Raw genomic sequence first — 22,861 nt, forward strand, 5'->3', positions numbered from 1 at the left:
CTTATTCGACGTCCTCAACAGGTAGAATGATGGATAAGAATCTTATCTTCTGAAATCAAAACGGTACTAGCAATGGAGCAAATACTATGTGCTGAAAATTCGATAGAGAGTCTTGAACTACTCCAATCGGTGGTTAAACAAGTGAAGACGATGAAGAAGTATATCATCGACAACAGCGAACCAACTCCTGTTGATCCAGATTCAGTTTGCCCTAATTTTGAATCGCAAGAAGTTGAAACAATTCCCACTGGAGTTCAAGACAAGGATGATTCGACCAAGGGTGTGAGTTCACAACTCGAAGATGTTGTGAGAATTGACAGTAAAATGGAAATTTCGCAGGAGTTAGTCACTCACATCAAACCGAATTGTAAGAGCTATCTTTATCTCCATCTTGATTTTACTTATTCCGTAGTTGATTGTGGAAAATGGTTTGATGGGTTTGTTTTGATTGATGATTACAAAGATTTTTTTTTATGAGTTAGGGTTTAAACATGGGTTTCGACTCGGATTGTTGTTTATGAATTCAATCGCTCTTGTATTGTTTAAAAATGGCGTTATTGCTAATGGGGGAAAGCTGTTTGGTAAAATGTCAGCGACAGAGAGAAATTTGTTTGAGTTTTTTTTTTCTTTTTAAATGGGTACCAGTTGGATTTGTTGCTTGCAAACTCGATTGGGATTTTATTGACCAATGAAGGTGAAGACTATTATACTTGCAAGTTGTTTGATCCTGGTAGACATAATTTTCATGGTCCTGAAGGTTTTGTTACTCTTTTACTTGGTGGAAGTAATTGTAATAAGCTGTTGAGGATCAAGGGAAGTAGTAAGGGGATTGAAATTATGAAGGGTTGTCATGTTGGTGTTAGAGATGATTTTCTCTTACAACCTCAGCTGGGTAAGGTGAGTTGCATATTAATAAATGATGAATGTGTCTTCCCTATCATTGTTGCTGCTCGTCGGAATTTTGATTGGGAAAAGTTTTATAAATATATCAAGAGGTATTTTTAACATAATACAAGCAATTCTCATTTTGGTTTTGGTATAGTTATTTATTGTGTGATTGTTTCCAAGGGATTGTTTTTAATGGGTAAATTGGATGAAGTATTGAGTCTTCAATTGATTCTGAGGCTTGGGTATTAATCAGATTTCGGGTTTCTAGATTTGATAGTTCATTTGTGTATTAATGAGTCTGAATTTCATGATGTTGTGAAGTTGTTTATTCAAATGTCGGGTAGAAATAGAGTTTTGATATCTTTACTGGCATGGAGGGTTATAAAGGGAGACGCACATGAACTACTTGTTAAGATGTCCGAGGGTGTAGTTTGGTGTTTGAGCAGTGACAAAGATGATTTTCTCTTGAAACATAAAATGGGTAAGTTAAGTTACAATTTAATAGTTGGTGAATGTCCCTATTCTATATTTGGTTCTACTCGTGGAGTATTTGATCGTGGAAAAGGGTTTGAACTTATTCAGGGGTTTCCTCATTCTACGAATAACTATGAATTCTGTTTTGGTCAATCTAATTTTTGTTCGTTGATAGTCAATGTATGTTCAAATTTCTGGGATGCAAACAATGAGAATTTAGTCTTTGAGCTAATTCTGGAACTTGTGTACTGTTTAAATTTGTTATTTGAGTATTCAAATGTGTCTGTGTTCGTTAAAACTGGTGACACTAGTGATGGCGATACTTTTTTGAAGGAAATGACTATGAGAAATGTCAACAGTGATATGCCACTATTGTGGAAGCACTTGGAAGAGGGTAGAGCATGTCGTTATCAACTACCTAAAGCAGCTGTTGATATGTCAGCAAATAATTTGTTTGCTCTAGTAGTTATGTTCTCGAATTCAGTTGCTGATTTTCTTATGGTGATTCTCCCAGTTAGTAGAGATCGTTTTAGGCTTGTAAGAAAGGATCCCATCTCGTCTTATCCATTGTATACATCTGGCAATTATGGAAATCCTGCAAGAGTGTTACTTGGATAGTTGTTGAGATAGGGTATCTGCACAGTCGCATGAGAAGGTGCTGACAATACCTTTGGAGGAGTTTGATTATCTTCTTATACTTCTTTCACTTACCACAATTGTGAGAAGTTACTTCTATTAGTCGAGAATAAGGTTCTTCTTGCTCTTTCTTCTGCTCATAAATGAAGTCTATGAAATCCTTTTAATCTATGAGAGACGACTTATATCTCGAATAAACTCCTTGATGTGAGTTGAGTACTTGAAGTGGAAATTCAAATTGTTCTCACCTGGTTTATGAAATTTGAATGATAGTGAAGAAGGTGATGTGTTGCGTATTCTGTTGAAGGAGTTTACATTTCTGGCAGTATTTATATTCTCAAGAATTGTATTTTTCTTATACTTCTATTTTCTCATATCGGAAGCCTGCGAGTTTCTCAGTAGCAGTTGGATATTCCAACCTCATTAGTTTCAATGAACGTGATCCGTGAATGTGGGAAGTGTTGATATGGCAGTTCAATTCTCAGTTTTGATCCGTGGCGAGAAAGGGGATAATAGGTGTTAGAGAACTGCTCGGTCAAACTCGCAAGCGATGCTATCTCAAGCTTGTTGTCAAGTTTAGTTGCAAAAAACTATAAGTCTTGATTTCTAATTTACTTATAGCTAAGTCTCGGATTATGATAGAAAGTGTAGTTGTGCATTAGACTTCACGGCGTTCATCGATTAAAGACGAAGAACTACTAAGGGGAGCTTGTGGAACTTCATCAACGAAAGGTATGTGGAGACTTGAACTCATCTATTACTCAAAAATCTATCTACTATATCTTCTATTTGAGACAAAAGTCGTATAGCTAAACAGACTTCATTTATACACATTTGATACTTCGATCTGAGTTTAACTCGCTTAGATATTTTTCGAAATATGTGTTGGTAAGATTTCGCTTTAACCAAGTTCATCTTATACTCTTGACGAAAGTCAAAAGATAATCATATGAAAATCGCCCAGTAACATCTTACATGATTTGTATGATACAATCATTTGATGTAGACTCGGAATGTTTCGTATTGATTATTTCAATAACTTGAAAATTTCTTTGATGCTAATACTTAGTGAAAACAACTATTTTCATCCTCTAAGAAAGTTTCAATGATTGAAATAGAGTTTAGAACAAATGGATTTAAGCATAGTATGTGTACTTGCATATATGTAATCAATGTCCGGGAACCATGGTATGCATACCCGTATGCGTACTTGTTGGTTTTGAGAAAGTCTGGGAACCTGGTATGCAAACCGGTACGCGTACTGGCGTAAGGTTCGGGTCCGGGAATTTCTGTTGAGTTTGCATGGTATGCGTACCAGTTCGCGTACTGGCGAAACCCAAACTTGGTCCGGATACTTATGTACGCATACTTAAGTGGATGATGTTCTAAAATTGGTTTGTTCATGAACTAATACATTTATATAATAAGGAATACAATCTTTTGCAAACTGTGGATATAATGTTCGTGACTTGATTCGAGCGAATCAAAATCTATTTTGCTTCAATTGTATCTTTTATATTTCTATGAGAATATAAACAATTAAGCAACTCTACAACTAGTTTCATTTAAGTCGTTTGAACTAGTTATGGTTAAGATGAATAAGGTTGGTATGAAAGTGTTCATATAGATAACTGCGGCTAACTATTGTTGATCCAACAAGGTGTACACGTTTAGGTACAGTTACTCATATCTAAATGAAGGTACATTTCATTTGTGTGCAACAAGCTAAGTTCGATCTAACGGTTGAAAGATATTAGCTTGAGTTTAATCGGGTTTTCATCAATGGTGAATATTGAATGCTTTGTTACCAAGGTAACATTGATTGCAAACCCTGATTTGAAGACTATATAAAGGAGAACTCTAGAAACTAGGAAATCTAATACCCACACCTCATGTGTGATACTAGTTGCGACTAGAGTCGATTCTCCTTTAACCTTAGGTTTTTCACGAAACCCTGTAGGTTAACAACTTAAAGATTTCATTGGAATTGTGAAGCCAGACCCAACTATTTTCTCTGTAGTTGATGATCTGATCTTGCATCTTCTATCGTAATTGAGTACTATCTTCTTTAAGATTGTCTCGAGATTTATTCTCCGATAGGCAAGATAAAAAGTAATCACAAACATCTTTGTCTCATCGTTTGTGATTCAACAATATATTGTTTCTCTCAGAAAGAAGATTTGCTTAGTCATTTGATTAATGAGACAAAAGGATTCGTAAATATTCCGTAACCTTGTAATTTAGTCGGCCGTAAGTGAATAGGATGATGACGATGAAATAAAAAAAATTTAATTATGAAAAAAGTAATGCTAATATAAAAAAGTCAAATACTTTTACTAGATTTTGACTAAAATAACTTGATTACTATGGTTAAAACCAAGATTTAAATGACATCGCATCTAACTTCTTATTGACTTATTACAATGTCTTTCATCATGATTTTAATGTGTTTCCTTTCCCTTTCTTTCTAGGTACTGGCTATTGGTGTTTGGGGAGGTTGCTAGGTGATTTGAGTGGTTTTGCCTAATCAATCTAGTAATCTTCGTATAACTTTGGTTATGGATGCACTTTTGATGAAGTTGTTGCACGCGTTGATCTGTTTTCCACTCTTTTGGACACAATTACTTTATGATTTTCTCACATACCCTTGTCTTCAAGATATCCACCTTTCATTCATTTTCAATATTTCTTTAAATGGATGTAAGAAAGTTTCTTCCAGGTGTTCAACATTCACTACTCATCTGCGCGGTGAAACTTTGTTTATAATTTCTTTGTACCACGTTCACTTCTCCCATTTATTTTCTTTTTTCTTTAGTATCACCATCATGGATACTGAGATAGTGCAAGTCCAAAAAAGAATGGATTTTACTTCGATAACTGATCGTCTCAAAGCTCTAAAAGAACCCCAACTTTCTACGAAATATTTGATTCTCGGAGCTGGGCAGCTCAAGTTCAGTTTTTTAGGGAAACCATATTCTGTCAAAACATATACAGTTGGCGAACTAGACAAACAGTTAAAACAACTTTGGTCCAAAAGTAAGGATATCTTTATTAAAAAAGAGGAGGATGGTTGTTTTCTTTTTCAATTTAAAACTCAAGAGGAATATGAGGTGGTATTAAAATTTCGTCCTTGGTTTCTTGATGGGGATTTACTAGTACTTGAACCTTGGAATCCAAAGATACCAAAATCTGTTGTAGATTTAACCAAACAACTTTTATGGTTGCGTCTTTATAACATGCAGCCAGGATTTGCCACCAAGAAAATAGTTATGGAGATAGCATCAGCAATGGGAGAAGTTAAAGCTTTACATCCTCCTGATTGTATTGTTCAAAAAGGCAAGGTACAAAAGGCTTTAGTTCTATTAGATGTTAGAAACCCACTCCGTAGAGGTATCTGGATGAAGAATGCAGCTGGTGAAGAAATTTGGATTAGACTGCACTATGAAAAGCAACCTTTTAATCTCTGTGGATTCTGCTACACAATTGACCACAAAGAATTAGAATGTGAAACTATTGCTGCTTTCCTTCTCCACCAGCAGTGGGGATATCTTTCTACTACTTCTATCCTTGATCCTCCTTCGTGGTCAAATCCAGATATGAGAACAAAAGATAACAACTATTCAGGTAATCAAGTCCAATAGGAGCAAGATTATAAACATGCAATAGATAATCAAGAAGACAACAGTAACCCTGAAGTGGCTCAGCTCAATCATCAGAACATGGAGACAGTGGAAATGGCAGATCATCAGCCTATCAGTGTGCATGCAGAAACTGCTGCTGTTTACCCAGCACAATTTATGTTGGAGGTTTCTAAAAATATGGTGTCCTTAAAAGAGCAGAGTGAAGATAATAACTTGAGGAATATTCCTTTGTCTTCTTCTTCTCCAGTGGCTGTAATTGGCTATAATGAGAAAGGTATGGTTCAAGTTAAATTTAATAATTCCTCAGAGAGAGATAAAGTGGTCTAAAAGCATGGAAAGAGAATCATATTTGAAGAGGGTCAGTCTAGTGGTCCAAACTTACTAGATATAGAAAGGGTCATGATTTAAATATTAAATCGGGTGTAAATATGGAGCAACAAGTTCAGGATTTTAGTTCATCCATGGGTCATAGAAGTGGGTTTGGTTCCCATATGGATATATTAAAATCTTATATTGCTCTAGGAGAACTGAATGTCTCTTTTGATGATTTCAATGCTGCTAATGTTGATCCTGCTAGTCCTCATTCATCTAGAGATTTTTCACAATCACTTCAAGCACTTATGGCACACTTTGAAGATAACTTGTCCAACCATACTCCTAGTGATGTTAATGTAGATGTTTCAGGAAATGAACACGTTAGCTTGGATGTGAATACTCCATCGCCTAAATCTTTCACTTCATTTCATGGCACTGTTTCAGAGCAAAACCACTCTAAAAGGTTTAAAGCAACTTCCTCAAGCACGGATGGCCAGGTAATCACTCTTCCAATTTTAATTTTCAATTCATTTATTGTTAGTGATTTCTCTTGGTTGCTTTCTCAATTTAGAAACTGCTCATCTCAATTTAGAAACTGCTCATCTCAATTTTACTCTTTTCACATCATGAAAATCTTATCTTGGAATGTCCAAGGCCTAGCTGGAAAGGACACAAGAGACCATTTAGGAGACATTGTCAAACAACATAATCCAGATATTATCTTATTAGTAGAGACAAAAACTGGATTAGAAAAAGCTAAATTTCTAACCCAAAGATATGGTTACCCAAATTCTCATTTTATCAGTTCAATTGGTCTTTCTGGAGGTATTGCATTGCTATGGAAAGATGGGTTTCCTTGTGATATTGTTTGTAGCAAAGATAATATGGTTCATCTTTTAATCACTAGTAATCCGTATAAGCAAGAATGGCTTTTATCCTGTGTTTATGGGTCTACTCAATATGAGCTCAAACAACGAAAATGGGAGTTTATCAAAGATCTTGGAGAAAATGTTTTACAACCATGGGTTATTTTAAGAGATCTAAATATTCATATTTCAAAAGGGGATGATTTTAGTAGTGTGGGTACTCTAGAAAAATAGGTTTGTGACATTCTAAATGATGCTGGTCTCATGGACTTAGGTTTTGTTGGATCACATCATATTTAGTCTAATAAAATTAATGGAAAGGGGTACAAAAGAGCTAGAATAGACATGGTGATAGACGCATTTATGTGTCTAAGTTGTCCTCAATGTTTCGTATTGTTAGTACTCGTTTTCGTCCTTATTATGGTGTTTTATGTGTTTGTAGGTATTTTTGGAAAATAAACTTTGGTGGAAAAATCGGCTCGAAAAATTGTCTAAACCACCCGGAGGACACATGTTATTCGGACTCGCATTGTTGGATAAGGGGCACCCAAATGATAAGGGGTACCCAAAGGATATTTACACCCAAGCAGCTGACCAAAGGCGCCCCTCATGTCATTTGCTATTCGCACCCCAGTTAAGGATAGGGGGCTCCTCTTCCTCTCGGTTTGAAAGATTTGTTTTGGCGGGAATTTTTTTCATGCAAACTGCGGGATTTCCTCTGATCAATTCTGAAGAGATTTTGTCAAGATATTGTCAAGATATTGTCAGAAATGTGCTGTAGGAATGAGCTGTCCTTCCAAACAGGCTTGGTAATGACGAGTTTTGCGCAAAAAGAAGAAATTTCCGAGCACAGAGAAATGGCAGAGATTCTCGGGATTTATTTGCGTATATTTGGAAGATTGGCTTGTGGATACAGCGAGTCTTGCTCTAACCAAACGAGAAACCAGCATGCAGACGTACAGAGAACGCGTGAAGAATCACCAGCACATACATGCAGAGAAACAAAAGGAAATAATATACATATAATGGCAAGGAGTAAATGAGAATTATGCTGGAGTTAATGACGAGATTTTGTGATGCGCTGGGTATAAAAAGGGGATCTGGGGATTCATAAAGGGGGTCGAGAGGATAGCTCAGGAGCAAGAAATCACGAGTTGATCAAACTCTGTTTCTGCTGCTGCTGATGATGAAGAACACCAAGAACACGAAGAACAGACTCGCGGAGACATTCGTTTATCAACAGTGATAACGACACAGAGGCGGGGGTCGTAGAAGCTTAAGAGCGACTGTTGGATTTAATCGTTTTATGTAACAGTGTTTTGCAACAATTAAAAACGTTGCAAACACCCGATTTTTAATAGTTTTTCTCCAATTCATCATTTGTAAACACTTTGAGAAATAATAATGATTTTTGAGCGTGTTTCCAACAACATGATGAGAGGCTAAATTCTCGCGTAACCAGGCAATTGATGAAGCTATTCACACATGAATAATGGCTAACTATTTCATTTTCTCTAATATTTAATTATAATTCACTCAATCACTGCTTTTGCAGAGTTCTTAAAAGTTTACATAATTTTCTTCATTAGTTGTGATTCAATTAGATAGGTTATGCTTTGTTTAGATAAGCTTAGGGGATACAATTAATATTTGAGAATATGTTTGATTATTTGTGAATTAAGATATAAAGGATTAAAAGGCTAATTAGAGTTATGAAATATTTGACATCATTCATTCATGTGTAATAGTGGATTCTAGTGTCTTGGTTGTTCCCAATATCTTGATATCACTTTATTTGAGTTTGCTATATTTTTAGTTTAAAAAATTAAATCTAGAATCTTTTGCTTTCACAAGTCTTACGAACCTTTTTACTACAACATTATTGAGTCACGTCACATGACCCTTCATAATTCTAACTGGATTAGGGAATTTCCAGGTTCTAAATTGTTACATCTCCCTTTTTTAGGATCATACCATAGGCATATTCTGCTAACCACTGAAACGGATTCTATCAAAACTAGAAATGCGTGTAAGCTTTATAGATGTTGGCTTCGAGATCCACATTTCTCTGAAGTTATTGCAAGTTCTTGGGAATTGTCTGCAAAGGATATGGATTTATCTCAAAAACTTTGTAATACTAGACGCAAGCTTTCTAGCTGGAATAGAGAATATTTTGGAAAAATCGGGTTCCATATAAATTACCTTAAAAATCAGTTGTCCTTCCTCTAAGATCAACCTTATAGTGATGCTATCTCGCAGAAGATTCATATTACTGTTCAAAGGCTGGATTACTGGAAGAAAATGGAGGTTGATTTTTGGCAACAAAAGTCTGGAGATCGTTGGACTAAAGACTCGGATAGTAATACAGCTTATTTTCACTCTTTGACCAATATGAGAAGATCTAGGAATCATATATCAGCACTCAAAGATGACCAGGGGAATTGGTTTCATTCTCATAAGGAGTTAGAGTCTCTTCTTACTAGACATTTTTCAACCATTGCGAAATCCACAAATCCTCAATTTAATCATAATTCGTTTGATATAATCTCCCCAATTATATCTCAAGAGGAAAATGTTGCTCTAATGTCTACATCCACAGAAGAAGTGATCTTTAATGTGCTCAAAGAGATGCCTAGATGGAATTCACCATGTCCTGATGGATTCCCAGCTGGATTCTTTTTGTCTCAATGGAAAACAGTAGGGAAAGATGTTGTCAATTTGGTTCAGCAATTCTTTACTACTAAGAAAATACCGCAAAATATAAACCATACTGTTACATGTTTAATTCCTAAAACTCATTATCCCTCAACTCCCTATGATTACAGACCAATTAGTCTCTGTAATATTACTTATAAGATAATTTTTCAGCTCATTGTAATGCGAATGAAGCCACTGATGGAGAAAATAATTTCCTCAACTCAAGCAGCCTATGTTCCTAGAAGATATATTAATGATAAAATTGTCATGGTCCATGAACTAATTCACTCCATGAAGAAGTCCAAAAAGAAAGCTGGACTGGTAGCTCTAAAATTAGATATGTCGAAGGATTTCGACAAAGTTGAATGGTGTTTCATAGATAAAATGCTTTCTTCTTTAGGATTTTCAGAAGACTGGCGTACCATTATTTTTCAGTGTATATCTACTACTACAGTATCGATAATATTAAATGGTAGTACTTGTCAGCCATATACTCCTACTAGAGGATTGCAATAGGGGGATCCTTTATCCCCCTATCTCTTTATCATATCTATGGAATATCTGTCTAGATCACTGATGCATGCAGAAGCCAACAAACTGCTTTGTGGTATTCAAGTTGCGAAAAACTCTATGTCTGTGAATCACCTACTATTCGAAGATGATTGTATTCTTTTCTTTCAGGCTGATCAGTCAAGTATTTCTCAAGTGCAGTCTTGTTTGGAAAAATTTTGCAATATTTCTGGCCAGTTGATAAACTTCTCGAAATCATCAGCTTTTGTAGCAGGTGACTTATCTGATGATGCTAAGTTAGATATCAGAAATAAACTTGGAGTAAAGCAACTTAGTTCAACGAATAAATATTTGGGTTTGCCTATACTTTTAGGTAAGTCGAAATCAACTTCTTTTAAATCCATCAGGAGTCGTATGAAAAAAATTTTCAAGGATGGTGCTCGAAAACTCTCAATCAAGCAGCTAGATCAACATTAGTCAAATCAATTCTTAATTCTATTCCCACTCACTATATGAGTAGGTTCAGGTTGCCAAAAAATATCATACATAAGTTAGATTCTGCTCAAAGAAAATTTTGGTGGGGTCATAAGTCAAATCATGGCCTAAATTTGACTGCATGGAGTTCTCTGTGTGTACCTTTAGATAAAGGAGGTCAGGCTTTTAGAAATCTTGAATTATTTAATTTAGCTTTGATAATCAAATTAGCATGGAGAATATGCACAGAAGAAGATAAACCTTGGGTATAATTAATGAAATCAAAATATTCTCCTTACACTAGTGTTCTTCACTTACAAGAAACCCTTTATAATTCTTCATGGATATGGAAAGGATTAGAAGTTGGTCTCTTTTATGTGAGGAAATTTCTCAGATGGGTTGTTATAGATGGGAATAGTATCTTAATCTAGTATGATAAATGGGTTGTAGGTCTTGATTCTCCTCCTACACCTAATGAAACTTTCAGAGAACCAGTAAGATTGGTTTATGTCTCTGATTTAATGTTGGATAACCCTAAAAGATGGAACTCCCAGCTTGTTGTTAATCTTTTCCCAGCATATACATCTCAACTAATTCTCAGAATGCCTATAGTCCAATACGGGAGAGATAAACTTATTTGGGAACCAAACAAATCGGGTATCTTTACTGTTAAATCTACATACAAAGCTTTGACAAATATTTATATGGGAAATCATTTGACAAACACAAATAGAATACAAGTCAAATGGAGTAAACTATGGAAGTCTCAGGCTTCTCATAAGGTCAAGTTGTTCATCTGGAAATCTCTTAAGTCCATTGTTCCAATGAGAGTTAAGCTTAATGGTTATAACAGCAGTGTAGATACTATTTGTCCTAGATGTGCTCAGGAAGAAGAGACTTTGCATCATTTACTAATTCAATGTGATCACTCTAGATCAGTCTGGCTTGCCATGAATTTTAATATATCTGTTTTGCAAAATAAGAACATCGACATTGCAGACTGGATTGCTAGCTGGTTTATGATTCTACTACTCCTTCTTCACATGATAGACAAAGATGGATATTGACTCTAATGATAACATCTTGGCATATTTGGAAAAACATATGTTCAAAACTCTTTCAAAATAAAAACCAGAATGTCTTTATTACTGTATCATCAATTAACAGTATGGTGGAACAATGTTTAAGTCCCAATCTTGTGCCAAAGAAGACAGTGTTTCAATCCTGGTCTCCTCCACCTTTGCATGTGTTTAAAGTTAATGTGGATGCTTCGTTTGATCTTAATACTTCGGCTTTTTCTATTGGTATGATTATTCGGAATTCTACAGGTCAATGTCAAGCCATCACAAGAAGGTATTTCAATGGAGGAATAGACGTTGAGAAAGATGAATGTCTAGACAATAGGGTTTGCAAAAAGTTATCTTCGAAGGCGACAGTTTGAATGTAATTAACTATATCAAGCAGGCCACTTCTTCAGTTTACTGGTTGAATGAAGGATTTGTAAATGAAATAAGGCATCTGCTTACTACTATTTCTTGTTTTCAGTTAATCATGTTAAGAGAACATCTAACAACGCTGCTCATGTGATAGCAAACTTCTCTAGGATAAACAGATCTTCTTTTGATTACTCTAGCAATATCCCAGATGTATTTTGTCAACCTATAAAAGAAGATCAAACATCTATAAATGTAAGTTATGTAAATTAACCTTAGTAATGAAATTGGTGTTTTTTATAAAAAAAAATTAAAAAAAATGACATCGCATCTACTAGATCGAATGGTTGCGAACATGCTAGCTCAAAAATGTTCCACCATTGCTAGAGTAGGAAATCAATTTCCTTGGATATCTCAATATATAGGTTGAAAACACATATTCAAATATCTCTTAATACGAAATCGCCAAAGGAGAGGAGGAGAGAGAAAACGTCCGGGTTTCACGCAGCAAGGATGGTTCAGGGATCGTCTTCTCACAGTAGCAGAAAAGAGTCAAGGAGTTATGATCAACAAGGGTTGCAGCATGAAGATTCAAGAGGTATGATTGGAAATTTTCAAGATTGGGTTTCAGTTCTCAAAGGAAAAACAATTTCGAGTGGTGCAAGAGAAGAGAAGAGAGCACAAAAAGAAGGAGATTGGGTTGCAGTTACAAGCAGAAAAGATCTAGAGTGATTCCTGAATCCTCTATGATTAAGATTTATTGTGAATACAAATCTTTTGTCCTATCAAAAAAATCTGGTGAAATTCTGGTTACAGAAGAAACCAGAAACACAAAGGACTAAATACAATTCAATCTTAGTAGATCTGTTTTAGTATGGCTTCAAAATCTTATGCGCAAGGAATCTAATAAGAACTATTATGGTGCTTGGCATTGGGTCTTTGATAAGGGATCAGAACATATTCTTCTTGTTCGTGATAAGAACAAATATGGGGAGCTTTTGAGGCTATCTTTCACAACAAACAAGAAAAAGATTCACATTGTCTTTCCAGCTGAGGAAGGTTCGAATAGATGTAAGAGATTTTTCTTTGGTATAGACACTTTTTTATCTGGAAAACATTCATCAACAGATAAAGGGAATAAGGAAAAATAAGTTACACAAGATCAAACTTTCAAAGTGCCAGTTTCTCGAAATACAACAACTGAAAAAATCTCACGTGTAAGGATTGATACTCAATGGGATCAATCTATCATCATTGAATCATCATGTTATGTTGGTTCATGGAGTAAGTTGGGAAAACAAATTGCAGATCGGTTTCCAATGGCTACTGCGTTTAATATCTTCCCGTTCGATGATAAAAGAGCCTTCTTTTTTTCTTCGTTAGAATATAAGAAGATTATGATTAGTAGGGGTATGTGGTATTCACAAGGGGCTACAATCCGTTTACTCCCTTGGTGGCAATCTGTCAACACTATAACTTCTTCTAATACACTCAAAGATGGCGTCTGGATTGAGGTTAGGGGTGTGCCTTTTAATTTTTGGTGTGATGATTTCTTTCATCAGCTAGGATTCAAGTATGATGGTCTATTAGAAATTCATTCTTCCACTTTGGCATGGGAAGATGCGTATGCAATTCGTCTCAAAGTTCAAAGTTTTGATCAGCAGAAATCATCATTTATATTTAATTATAATGGTTCCTCGTTTCCCATTGAGATTAAGCCAATCACCTTCAACAATGCAGCCTCTGAAAAATTTCACACAAGAGTTACAGTTACCAAGAATAACTCGGAGATCCCACAGATCAGGGAAACATCTAGGAGTATACCAGAAAATAATCAAACTTTCCAAATTGGATGGCCTACGTTACAACAATCAAAGTCTGTGTCGTTATCTTCTCATAAGGATATTCGTTTGGAGGATTTTTTGCGTGTTGAAAAAGGAAATGACAAATCTTTTGAATTTTCAAACTCTAATTTTAATTTGAATTTGAATATCCAGTCAGAGCCAAAAAGAAAAGCTAGAAGGGTTCATATTTTGGATAGGGGGCTACAAGCAGGCAGTTCTACTCAGCCAATAATTATTCCTAGAGTTGTCTTTTCTACATCTTAAAATGGTGATTCTGATAAAGGCTCTTTACCTTTACATATTTGCTCGTCTAATAAAGGCACACAACTCGTGGAGACTCAGGAATCAGAACCAATTCCTTTACAAATATGTCATTCTTTTGAGGGCACTGCTCAACCAACGGCTATTTTGAATTTGAATTCGAAGAAGGTGGATAATACTTTGGAAAAAACTGTTTCAGTTCCCCAAAATATTTCAAAGGAAACTTCTTCATCCAGTGAAGAAAAACATTTTTCAGAGCATTCTTCTTCCTCCACAAATTCGATTCAATCAAATTGCCGAAAATCTGATATGAAATGGAGTAAAATAAAATCTGGCATTGAACCTGCATTGAGACAACAATTTGAAGAGATAGCAACGTAGATGATTAATTTGGGACCACAACTGGGTTTATTCTTCAAAGGAAATCATGAAGAAAACATGGACACGATGTTGGAATCCATGCATTCTCATCTTGGTAATTTTAAGGCAGAAGGAGGTAAATTTACCTAATTTGATCAAAGAATCTTTAATTTTTAGGTAGATGTTTTCTTATGGATTTCAAAATTATCTGTTGGAATGTAAGAGGTTTGAATGACCTCAATAGAAGGGATGTGATCAAAAATAAAGCTCGTGATTGGAAGCCAAGCATTTTTCTTCTTCAGGAGACAAAGCTTCAACAATGCACAGACCTTATAGTTTGGCAAACTTGGGGGAAAAAAATGTTAAGTAGTTAGATGCTCCTTCTGTGGGAAGTTCTGGTGGTATTCTCTGTTATTGGGATGATTCTAAAATTAATGTTTTAGACTCCTTAATAGGCCATTATTCTATCACCATTTTGTGTCAAATGTGTGACACTAAGTTTGAATGGATCTTCACAGGAATTTATGCTCCAAGTGCAAATGATTCTTTTGAAAGAAAACTTTTTTGGAGAGAATTAGAGGAAGTTAGATGTTATTGGAATCTTCCTTGGGTAATTGGTGGAGATTTCAATGAAATCAGATTTCTTCATGAGAGATCTTCTGGTGGAGAAATTACTTTTGGAATGAGAAGATTTAATAGGTTCATTGCCAAACATGCTCTTTTTGATCTTCCTTTAAATGGAGATACTTACACTTGGACTAATAATTAGTTCAATAGTATTCGAAGTAGAATTGACAGAATTCTGGTTTCAGCTGCTTGGGAGCAACATTTTCCTAGAGTGATACAAAATGCACTTTCAAGACCTTGTTCATATCATAACCCCATAGCTCTAATTTGTGATGGTGTCAAGACAGGACTAGGGCCATTCCACTGTGAGTATTTCTGGTATACACATCCAAATTTCATTTCTTTTATATCTTCCACTTGGGCTTCTTTTGATGTTGCAGGTGGAGCTGGTTTTAAATTTTGCAAAAAACTACAATTATTAAAGCCAATTTTAAGACTTTGGAGTAAACAAGAGTTTGGAGATCTGGACAGAAGAATGGAGGAACTGGAGAATATCTTTGTCACTCTAGATGCTACAGAAAATGCTAATGATGGCCTCATTGAAGAACAATGGGATGAGAGACTCGAAGCTAGACAAAACTTTTGCAATCTTTCAATTATGAAGGCTGAAAAGTGGAGGGAAAGAGCTAGGGTAACTCATATGCAGAATCAAGATGACAACACCAAATATTTCTATAGATTAGCTACTGACAGAAGAAGGAGAAGCTACATTGGAGCTATTAAAGTTGGAGGAGAAATGACTACAGATAACAAGAAGATTAAGGAGGGAATTGTAGAATTTTTTCAAAGCATATCTCAAAATCAGGCTGCAAGAACAGTTTCCATGGATTTTATGCATTTTAATACTATTTCAGAAGAAAAGAAGTTATGGATTGAAAGAGAGATTACTGAGGAAGAATGCTTAAGTGCCATGAAGAAATTGGGTCAATATAAAGCACCAGGGCTAGATGGATTTCCCATTAGTTTTTATGTTCTTTGTTGGGACATTCTAAAAACTGATATCATGCAGGTTTTCAAGGAGTTGCAGGAGAAGCATTTTCTGGATTGGAGGCTAAAAAACACATTCATAGCTTTGATTCCAAAAAAAGAAACTATTGAGGAAATTAAAGACTTGAGACCAATTAGTTTGGTTCATAGGATGTACAAGATTATCTCAAAAGTCTTGGCTGACAGGTTCAAAGAAACTCTCCCTGATATTATTTCTAATCATCAAACTGCTTTCATAAAGAAGAGACAAATCCTAGATGGTATTTTTGTGGATAATGAACTTATAGATTCAAGAATCAGAAGCAAAACTCCAGGTATTTTAGTTAAAGTTGATTTTGAAAAAGCTTTTGATCATGTAAATTGGGACTTTCCAGATGAAATGCTTTGCAAAATTGGTTATGGAGATAGCTGGAGGAGATGGATCAGATGTTGTGTTGAATTAGTAAGATTCTCTGTGTTGATTAATGGTTCTTCTGAAGGTTATTTTCAATCAAAAAAAGGTATTAGACAAGGGGATCCCTTGTCACCTTTTATTTTTCTTCTTGTTGGAGAAGCTCTCTCCTTTATGATTCAACAAGCTCAAAATTATGGAATGATATGAGATTTTCAAGCTGCAGATGGAGGCAAACTTATTAGTCATTTGCAATTTGCAGATGACACTTTGATTTTTTTGGATGCTGATATGGAACAAGTAAAAAATCTTAGAATCATTCTCTTATCTTTTGAACAGCTTACAGGCCTTAAAATTAACTTTGCAAAGAGCCAAATATATGGAGTCAGCTATTCTAGTGATATTTCTCAATTCTCTTCTATCTTGGGTTGTTATTCTGGTCAATTGCCAACCACTTATCTTGGTTTGCCTTTGGGTGATAAAAGTGGAGGTGTGCCAAAGTGGGATAAAATCATTGATTTATTCATTCTCAGACTTGCAGGCTAGAAAAAGGAAATTTTGAGTAGAGCTGGGAAAATTAATCTCATAAAAAGTGTATTGGCTAGCTTGCCTGTATACTATATGTCCTTATTTGTTCTTCCTACTTCTGTAGCAAAAAGATTGGAGAAGTTAATGAGGGACTTCTTATGGAATGACAATAAGGGTACAAGGAAAACTCATTTGGTTAAATGGGACATTTTATATAGAAAGAAGAAGTATGGTGGTATGGGTATTAAGAACTTAAAAAAAAAATGAATGTTGCTTTGCTCTCTAAATGGCAGTGGAGATTTGCAACAGAAAAAGGCACAATGTGGAGAGAATTAGTTGCTGAAAAATATGGTTCAGATGAGCATAATTGGTTTTCTAAAGTGCCTAAAAATACTTATGGCACATCAGTCTGGAAGGGTATCATGATCGGTTCTTCGTTTTTCAAAAAACATGTTAAATTCAAAGTGAAATCTGGTAGTAGTATCAGATTTTGGGTTGACATTTGGTTGCTTGATGTTTCTCTTCAAACAAAATTTCGTTATCTTTTTGCAGTCACAAGATCAAAAAACAAAACGGTCGTTGAAGTTTTTGTTGAAGAAGGTGGTGTTTGGAATTTACTGTTGCCAAGGAGATTAAATGAAGCTGCAAGAAGAGAACTCTCTGAGCTACAAGGTATGTTAGCTTCCATTTCTCTAAATAGTGATACTGAAGATGTTATTCACTGGAATATTGGTGCCAAGGGAAAGTTTACTGTTAAGTCGACATATGACTCTCTCAATAATATTCAGTGCGATCAAGCTCAAGTTCCTATTTTTTCTTACATCTGGAAACTGAAGATTCCTCCAAAGATTATGTTTTTCTTATGGTCTATAGCTCACAACATGTTATCTACAAGAGACATGTTGCTTAGAAGAGGAATGATTGTACCCAAAAGTTGTGTTTTTTGTCTTCAAGATGAAACTGGTACTCATTTGTTTCTCCATTGTGAATTTGCTGGTAAGATCTGGAGTTACTTTAAAAAGAAGTTGAGCTTTAAATTCACTATACCAGAAGATTTTTTTACTACTCTTTTTTCTTGGAATATCACTATACCTACAAAGCAGCAATACCAGATTTGGAGTTTGGTTTCAGTGGCAATAATCTGGAGTCTCTGGCTTGAAAGAAATGAAAGAGATTTCAACAACAAAGCAAGTAATGAAGTAGCTGTACAACAGAGGGTGAAGTATTTGCTTTTCACTTGGTGCCTTGTTTTCAAGAATAATCTGGAGTCTCTGGCTTGAAAGAAATGAAAGAGCTTTCAACAACAAAGCGAGTAATGAAGTAGCTGTACAACAGAGGGTGAAGTATTTGCTTTTCACTTGGTGCCTTGTTTTCAAGAATCTGGAAACTTCAAGTTTTAGAGATGTAATGGCAAACTGGCCAAGAGTGTACTTTGACTGATTTTGGCATCTAAGCTTTATGTTTTTTTGCTTCTTTTTCACTCTGCTCTTTTCGTTTTCTTGTAACTCTTTGAGGGTGGTATAAATCTTTTATATCCGCTCCTTTTTTTGATCAATAAATCTTTTCTTTACCGATCAAAAAAAGAATATATCTCTTAATACAAATCCCAACACTACTAAAATGGATGAGGATAAAAGTGTCATTTCAAGAGGTCAGATGGAAATGTTCGACGTTAATAGTGTTTCCGAACATTGGAATTTTCATGGATGTTAATACGAATTTACTGGGAGGGTACTTTGAGGGTGGTATAAATTTTTTATACCCGCTCATTTTTTTGATCAATAAATCTTTTCTTTACCGATCAAAAAAAATATATCTCTTAATACAAATCCCGGCACTACTAAAATGGATGAGGATAAAAGTGTCATTTCAAGAGGTCAGATGGAAATGTTCGACGTTAATAGTGTTTCCGAACATTGGAATTTTCATGGATGTTAATACGAATTTACTGGGAGGGTACAAAACCCATATAAGACAAAGTAGAAAGTATTCCCTCCTGTATTAATTTTGATACCCTTCCCAATAATTTGGCACCCTATTAGCAATGTTGGAATTTCAGGGTATATATTAGTGAATGAAAATTTTGGTTTTGGAACATACTCCTAATGTTCCTTTGAAAAAAATATGTACAAGAAGCGTCCACTAGTACCGTTGGTGGAAAACTAGAATTTACACTATTATCTTAGTTTTTGATTATTGATTTGATTGACTAACGGTTGTTAACTCTTTATTCCACCTAGTTTGATTATTTTTGGGAGCTTTCTCTTATGGCATAAGGTCACTCAAACTAGATCAAGGGACTAACTGTAGTTCAGATTTGTCTTTAGATCTGACATTGACTTGTGATCTCCACTGTGCGTTCCATCTCGGCATATGCTCTCGTCTCCTAATGTTCCCTAAACGCGAAATACCTGCCCGTTTACTAGTTTTGTTAAGTTTAAACAGCTAAAGTAGGTGGAATTTCAGCAACCGGTGTTACTTTTGCCAAAAAATGCTACCAATACGGAATATGATCTGATTCATTTGTAATTTGGACTTGGACGAGGTTCCTTCTTTTGTTTTGTTTGTTTTCTCTTACAAGAATGGGCTTTCCTTTCTTTGCTGAAATCTTAGCATTGGATTATATATATTCCCTCCGTTCCTTTTTAATAGGCCGGTTTTGTTTTTAGAAAAAATTAAGGAAATTATGAGAACTAATCATTGAAAGTAGTAACATTTGACTTTCTCAATTAGGAAACCAGCCTATTTTTTTGAAACATTTATTTTAGGAAATCAGCCTATTAAAAAGGAACAGAGGGAGTATAACATAACAAGAATTACGAGTTCAAGAATCAGCTGATACAAGAAGCATGTCAAGATCGAAAGAAATGAACACTTGAACAAAAAATTGTAAAAACACTCCATCAAAGATGTAACTTATTCTGGTACTTGTTAAACACCAAGTACTTATTCGTCTGTGAAACTGGAAACATAAAATCAATAATACAAGTAAAAAATAACGTTAGTTAGCCGCTCATTTTAGAAAGAACATGAGCAATTACGGAGAATTATACTAATAAGGCCATGCTCCCTCGTAATTTCCGTGAGGGTAATACTCGCAAGCGATGAAGAGGTCACCAGTATCACATTTAATCTGTGCACAGCCAACGTGCTCGGTAGTTCTCCATACAACTTGAGTATAATCCGAACAGTCCTTACCCTCAAGACAAGTATTGTTCTCATAGGTATACCATTGTTTTCCAGACACCCAATAAGCTACAGCGTCTGCAGCAGTCATATTACGTGGACCGGAGTAGATGGTTTCACCGAAAGACCAACGTTCTGAGTAAAGCAGTTTGCAGTCTGCACGTCTATCTTCATGCGCGTAACCTCGTGCGAATACAGCTAAGTTTCGGTCCCATGTAAGTGGTGGTACTCCTACTTCTGCCCTGGCTGCATTATGACCATCCAGTATTTGGTTCATGAATATGGTACCATTAAGCTTAGCTTCGCTGGTTTGGATGAAGCTAACCAAGAACAAGAAAGCAGCGAGAGAAAACAGTAGTGAAGTTGAGGAAGCCATGAAAACAAGAATGAATTTTTCACCTTTCAAGTAGTGGGAGAGAGTATTTGAATTGATATAATTTTTTGTCATGAGTACAGTAGTATTTATAGTGTTCTGAAATGAGTATTTTCATATTGTTTTTGGCTTAACTTATAAAGATCATTTGCATGAAAAGTTGAGCATAAATTAGAGTTATGGTTTTCATTTATTTTTGATTTCTTGGAGATTACAACACAATTACAAGCTGGATAAAAAGTTGTAAGCAGAGGCCAAAGCATGAAGGCGCTCATTTATGTTCCTTGGAATATCGGGGTACTGTTTGCCTAAATACAAGTTTATCTGACATCAAGGAACCATGCATGCATGAGTAAGTAAGCTTCATGTTCCCTTTTAGCCATAGGGTTAAGGGAGAAGCATCTGTAAGATTATTGAGTGGACGGTTAAGATGGCGTCATTTTTAAGATTACTAGATCCATGGCAAAGCTACTCTAGCTGTCATTAATTGTTTGAGCATTTGACTCATCAAGATTGACGTATAGATCTAGCCATCTAGGCTTTGCACTTTTGAACAGGTTAGACTTGTGAAATAAGACAAAGGAGTTTGATGATGCCTTTAATTAAAAATGACTCAAAAGTCTCACACCCTACACTCGTGCACCGGTGTAGACTACAGAGCTGATTAAACTAATGCAATTAGCTAGTTCACGTGTATAGGCTCGTGGCCTCTCGTTGTGCCAATAGCTTGCCGTATCTGTCGACCTGATTCAAGGTGCTCTATTTACTGGTATTCCCGGGTATCATTTGCATACAGAACGTATTTGTGCGATATCAACTCTTATCTTAGTGGGTTCATATACTCTATTATTTACTGATTCTTTAGTGGGTTCATATACTCTTTCCATTGTTTGCACTTTGCACCAACAAGTCGGACAATTTTCAGTGGACTTTATCAAATGTTTACGGGCCAAATAAGCCAATTGAGATACCTGATTTCTGGGAAGAATTGAATAATGTTTGCGGCTATTGCCATTTACCTTGGTGTGTTAGTGGAAATTTCAATACCATTCTAAAATGTGAAGAGAAAAAGGGTTTCACTAGAGTCACTAAAAGTATGCAAGGTTTCTTCAACTTTGTTTCTCAGCATGATCTTATTGACTTGCTACCGAAGGGTGCAAGATTTACTTGGTTTAATGGTCAAGACAACCCAATCATGAGCAGACTTGACAACTTTCTCATTTCCCCTTCCGTTGTGCTTCATTATCCTTTTGTCTCTCGACTTGCTAAATCTAGACCTATATTAGATCATATTTTCTTTATCCTTGATACTTCTGATCCTTTTTGGGACCCTAGTCCATTTAGGTTTGAGGGAATGTGGTTTTTGGAGAATGAATTTATAGAAGTGATTGAAGAGTGGTGGAATTTTTTTTCTTTTGCAGGTACACATAGTATTGTTCTTTGGCTCAAACTAAAAGCACTCAAGAAAAGGCTCAAAGAATGGAATAGAGATACATTTGGTCATACAACTTTGAAGCTTCGAAACATCCACACTGAAAAGGTAACAATCTAGTGGAGGAGCAACTTGCTGAAAAGGTAAAACTCAAAACTGAATTTGAGAAGGTAACTCTTATGGAGGAAACTTCTTAGAAAATCAAATCTAAAAACAAATGGCTTCAAGAGGGAGATAGGAATACTTCACACTTTATGATAACCGCAACGGCAAAAAGAAGACATAATAGAGTTAGACAACTTTATATTGATGGGGTGTTAACTGATGACAGAGTTAAGTTGCGGGAACGTATAATACATTTTTACAAAGATCTTTTTACTGAAGAGCAGGTTATCAGACCTAATTTAGAAAATGTGGAGTTTGATCAAATAACTTCTATTGAAGCTGTTTTTTGGATGAAGTGATCTCTGAAGATGAAGTTTTCAAGGAAATTAAGGATCTTGGTCATGACAAGGCACTTGGTCCAGATGGATATCCTTTATTGTTATTTTACAAATACTGGACTTTTCTCAAGGTGGACATCATGGAGACAGTCAAGGAATTCTGCAACACAGGTTTGATAGATACCAGACACAACTCTACTCTTATTGCATTGTACCAAAGAAATATTATGTGTAAACTGTGAAGGATTGCAGACCCATTTGCTTGCTGACCAGTGTTTACAAAATCATCTCAAAAGTCTTATCCTCTAGACTCAAGCTGGTTATGAATAAGATTATCTCACATGTACAATGTGCCCATGTTGAAGGAAAGCAAATTAGATGGCACCTTGATTTCCAATGAATTGGTAGGCTCTAGACTTACTTCTGGTAAACCTGCTGGAATCATTTGTAAGATTGATTTAGAAAAAGCTTTTGATAGAATTAGTTGGAGCTACC

The 22,861-nt window shown here is 35.5% G+C and overlaps 1 protein-coding gene across 1 annotated transcript; it reads right to left on the bottom strand.

The window, feature by feature from the left end:
- Window positions 1-19,984: 19,984 nt before the first annotated feature.
- Window positions 19,985-20,494, bottom strand: LOC113295795 (pathogenesis-related protein 1A-like). The gene has a single exon (XM_026544121.1). The coding sequence runs from the start codon at window positions 20,492-20,494 to the stop codon at window positions 19,985-19,987; it is 510 nt and encodes a 169-aa protein (XP_026399906.1).
- Window positions 20,495-22,861: the final 2,367 nt, after the last annotated feature.

This window comes from Papaver somniferum, chromosome 7 (genome assembly GCF_003573695.1).
Source record: "Papaver somniferum cultivar HN1 chromosome 7, ASM357369v1, whole genome shotgun sequence".
Classification (NCBI taxonomy): Eukaryota; Viridiplantae; Streptophyta; class Magnoliopsida; order Ranunculales; family Papaveraceae; genus Papaver; species Papaver somniferum.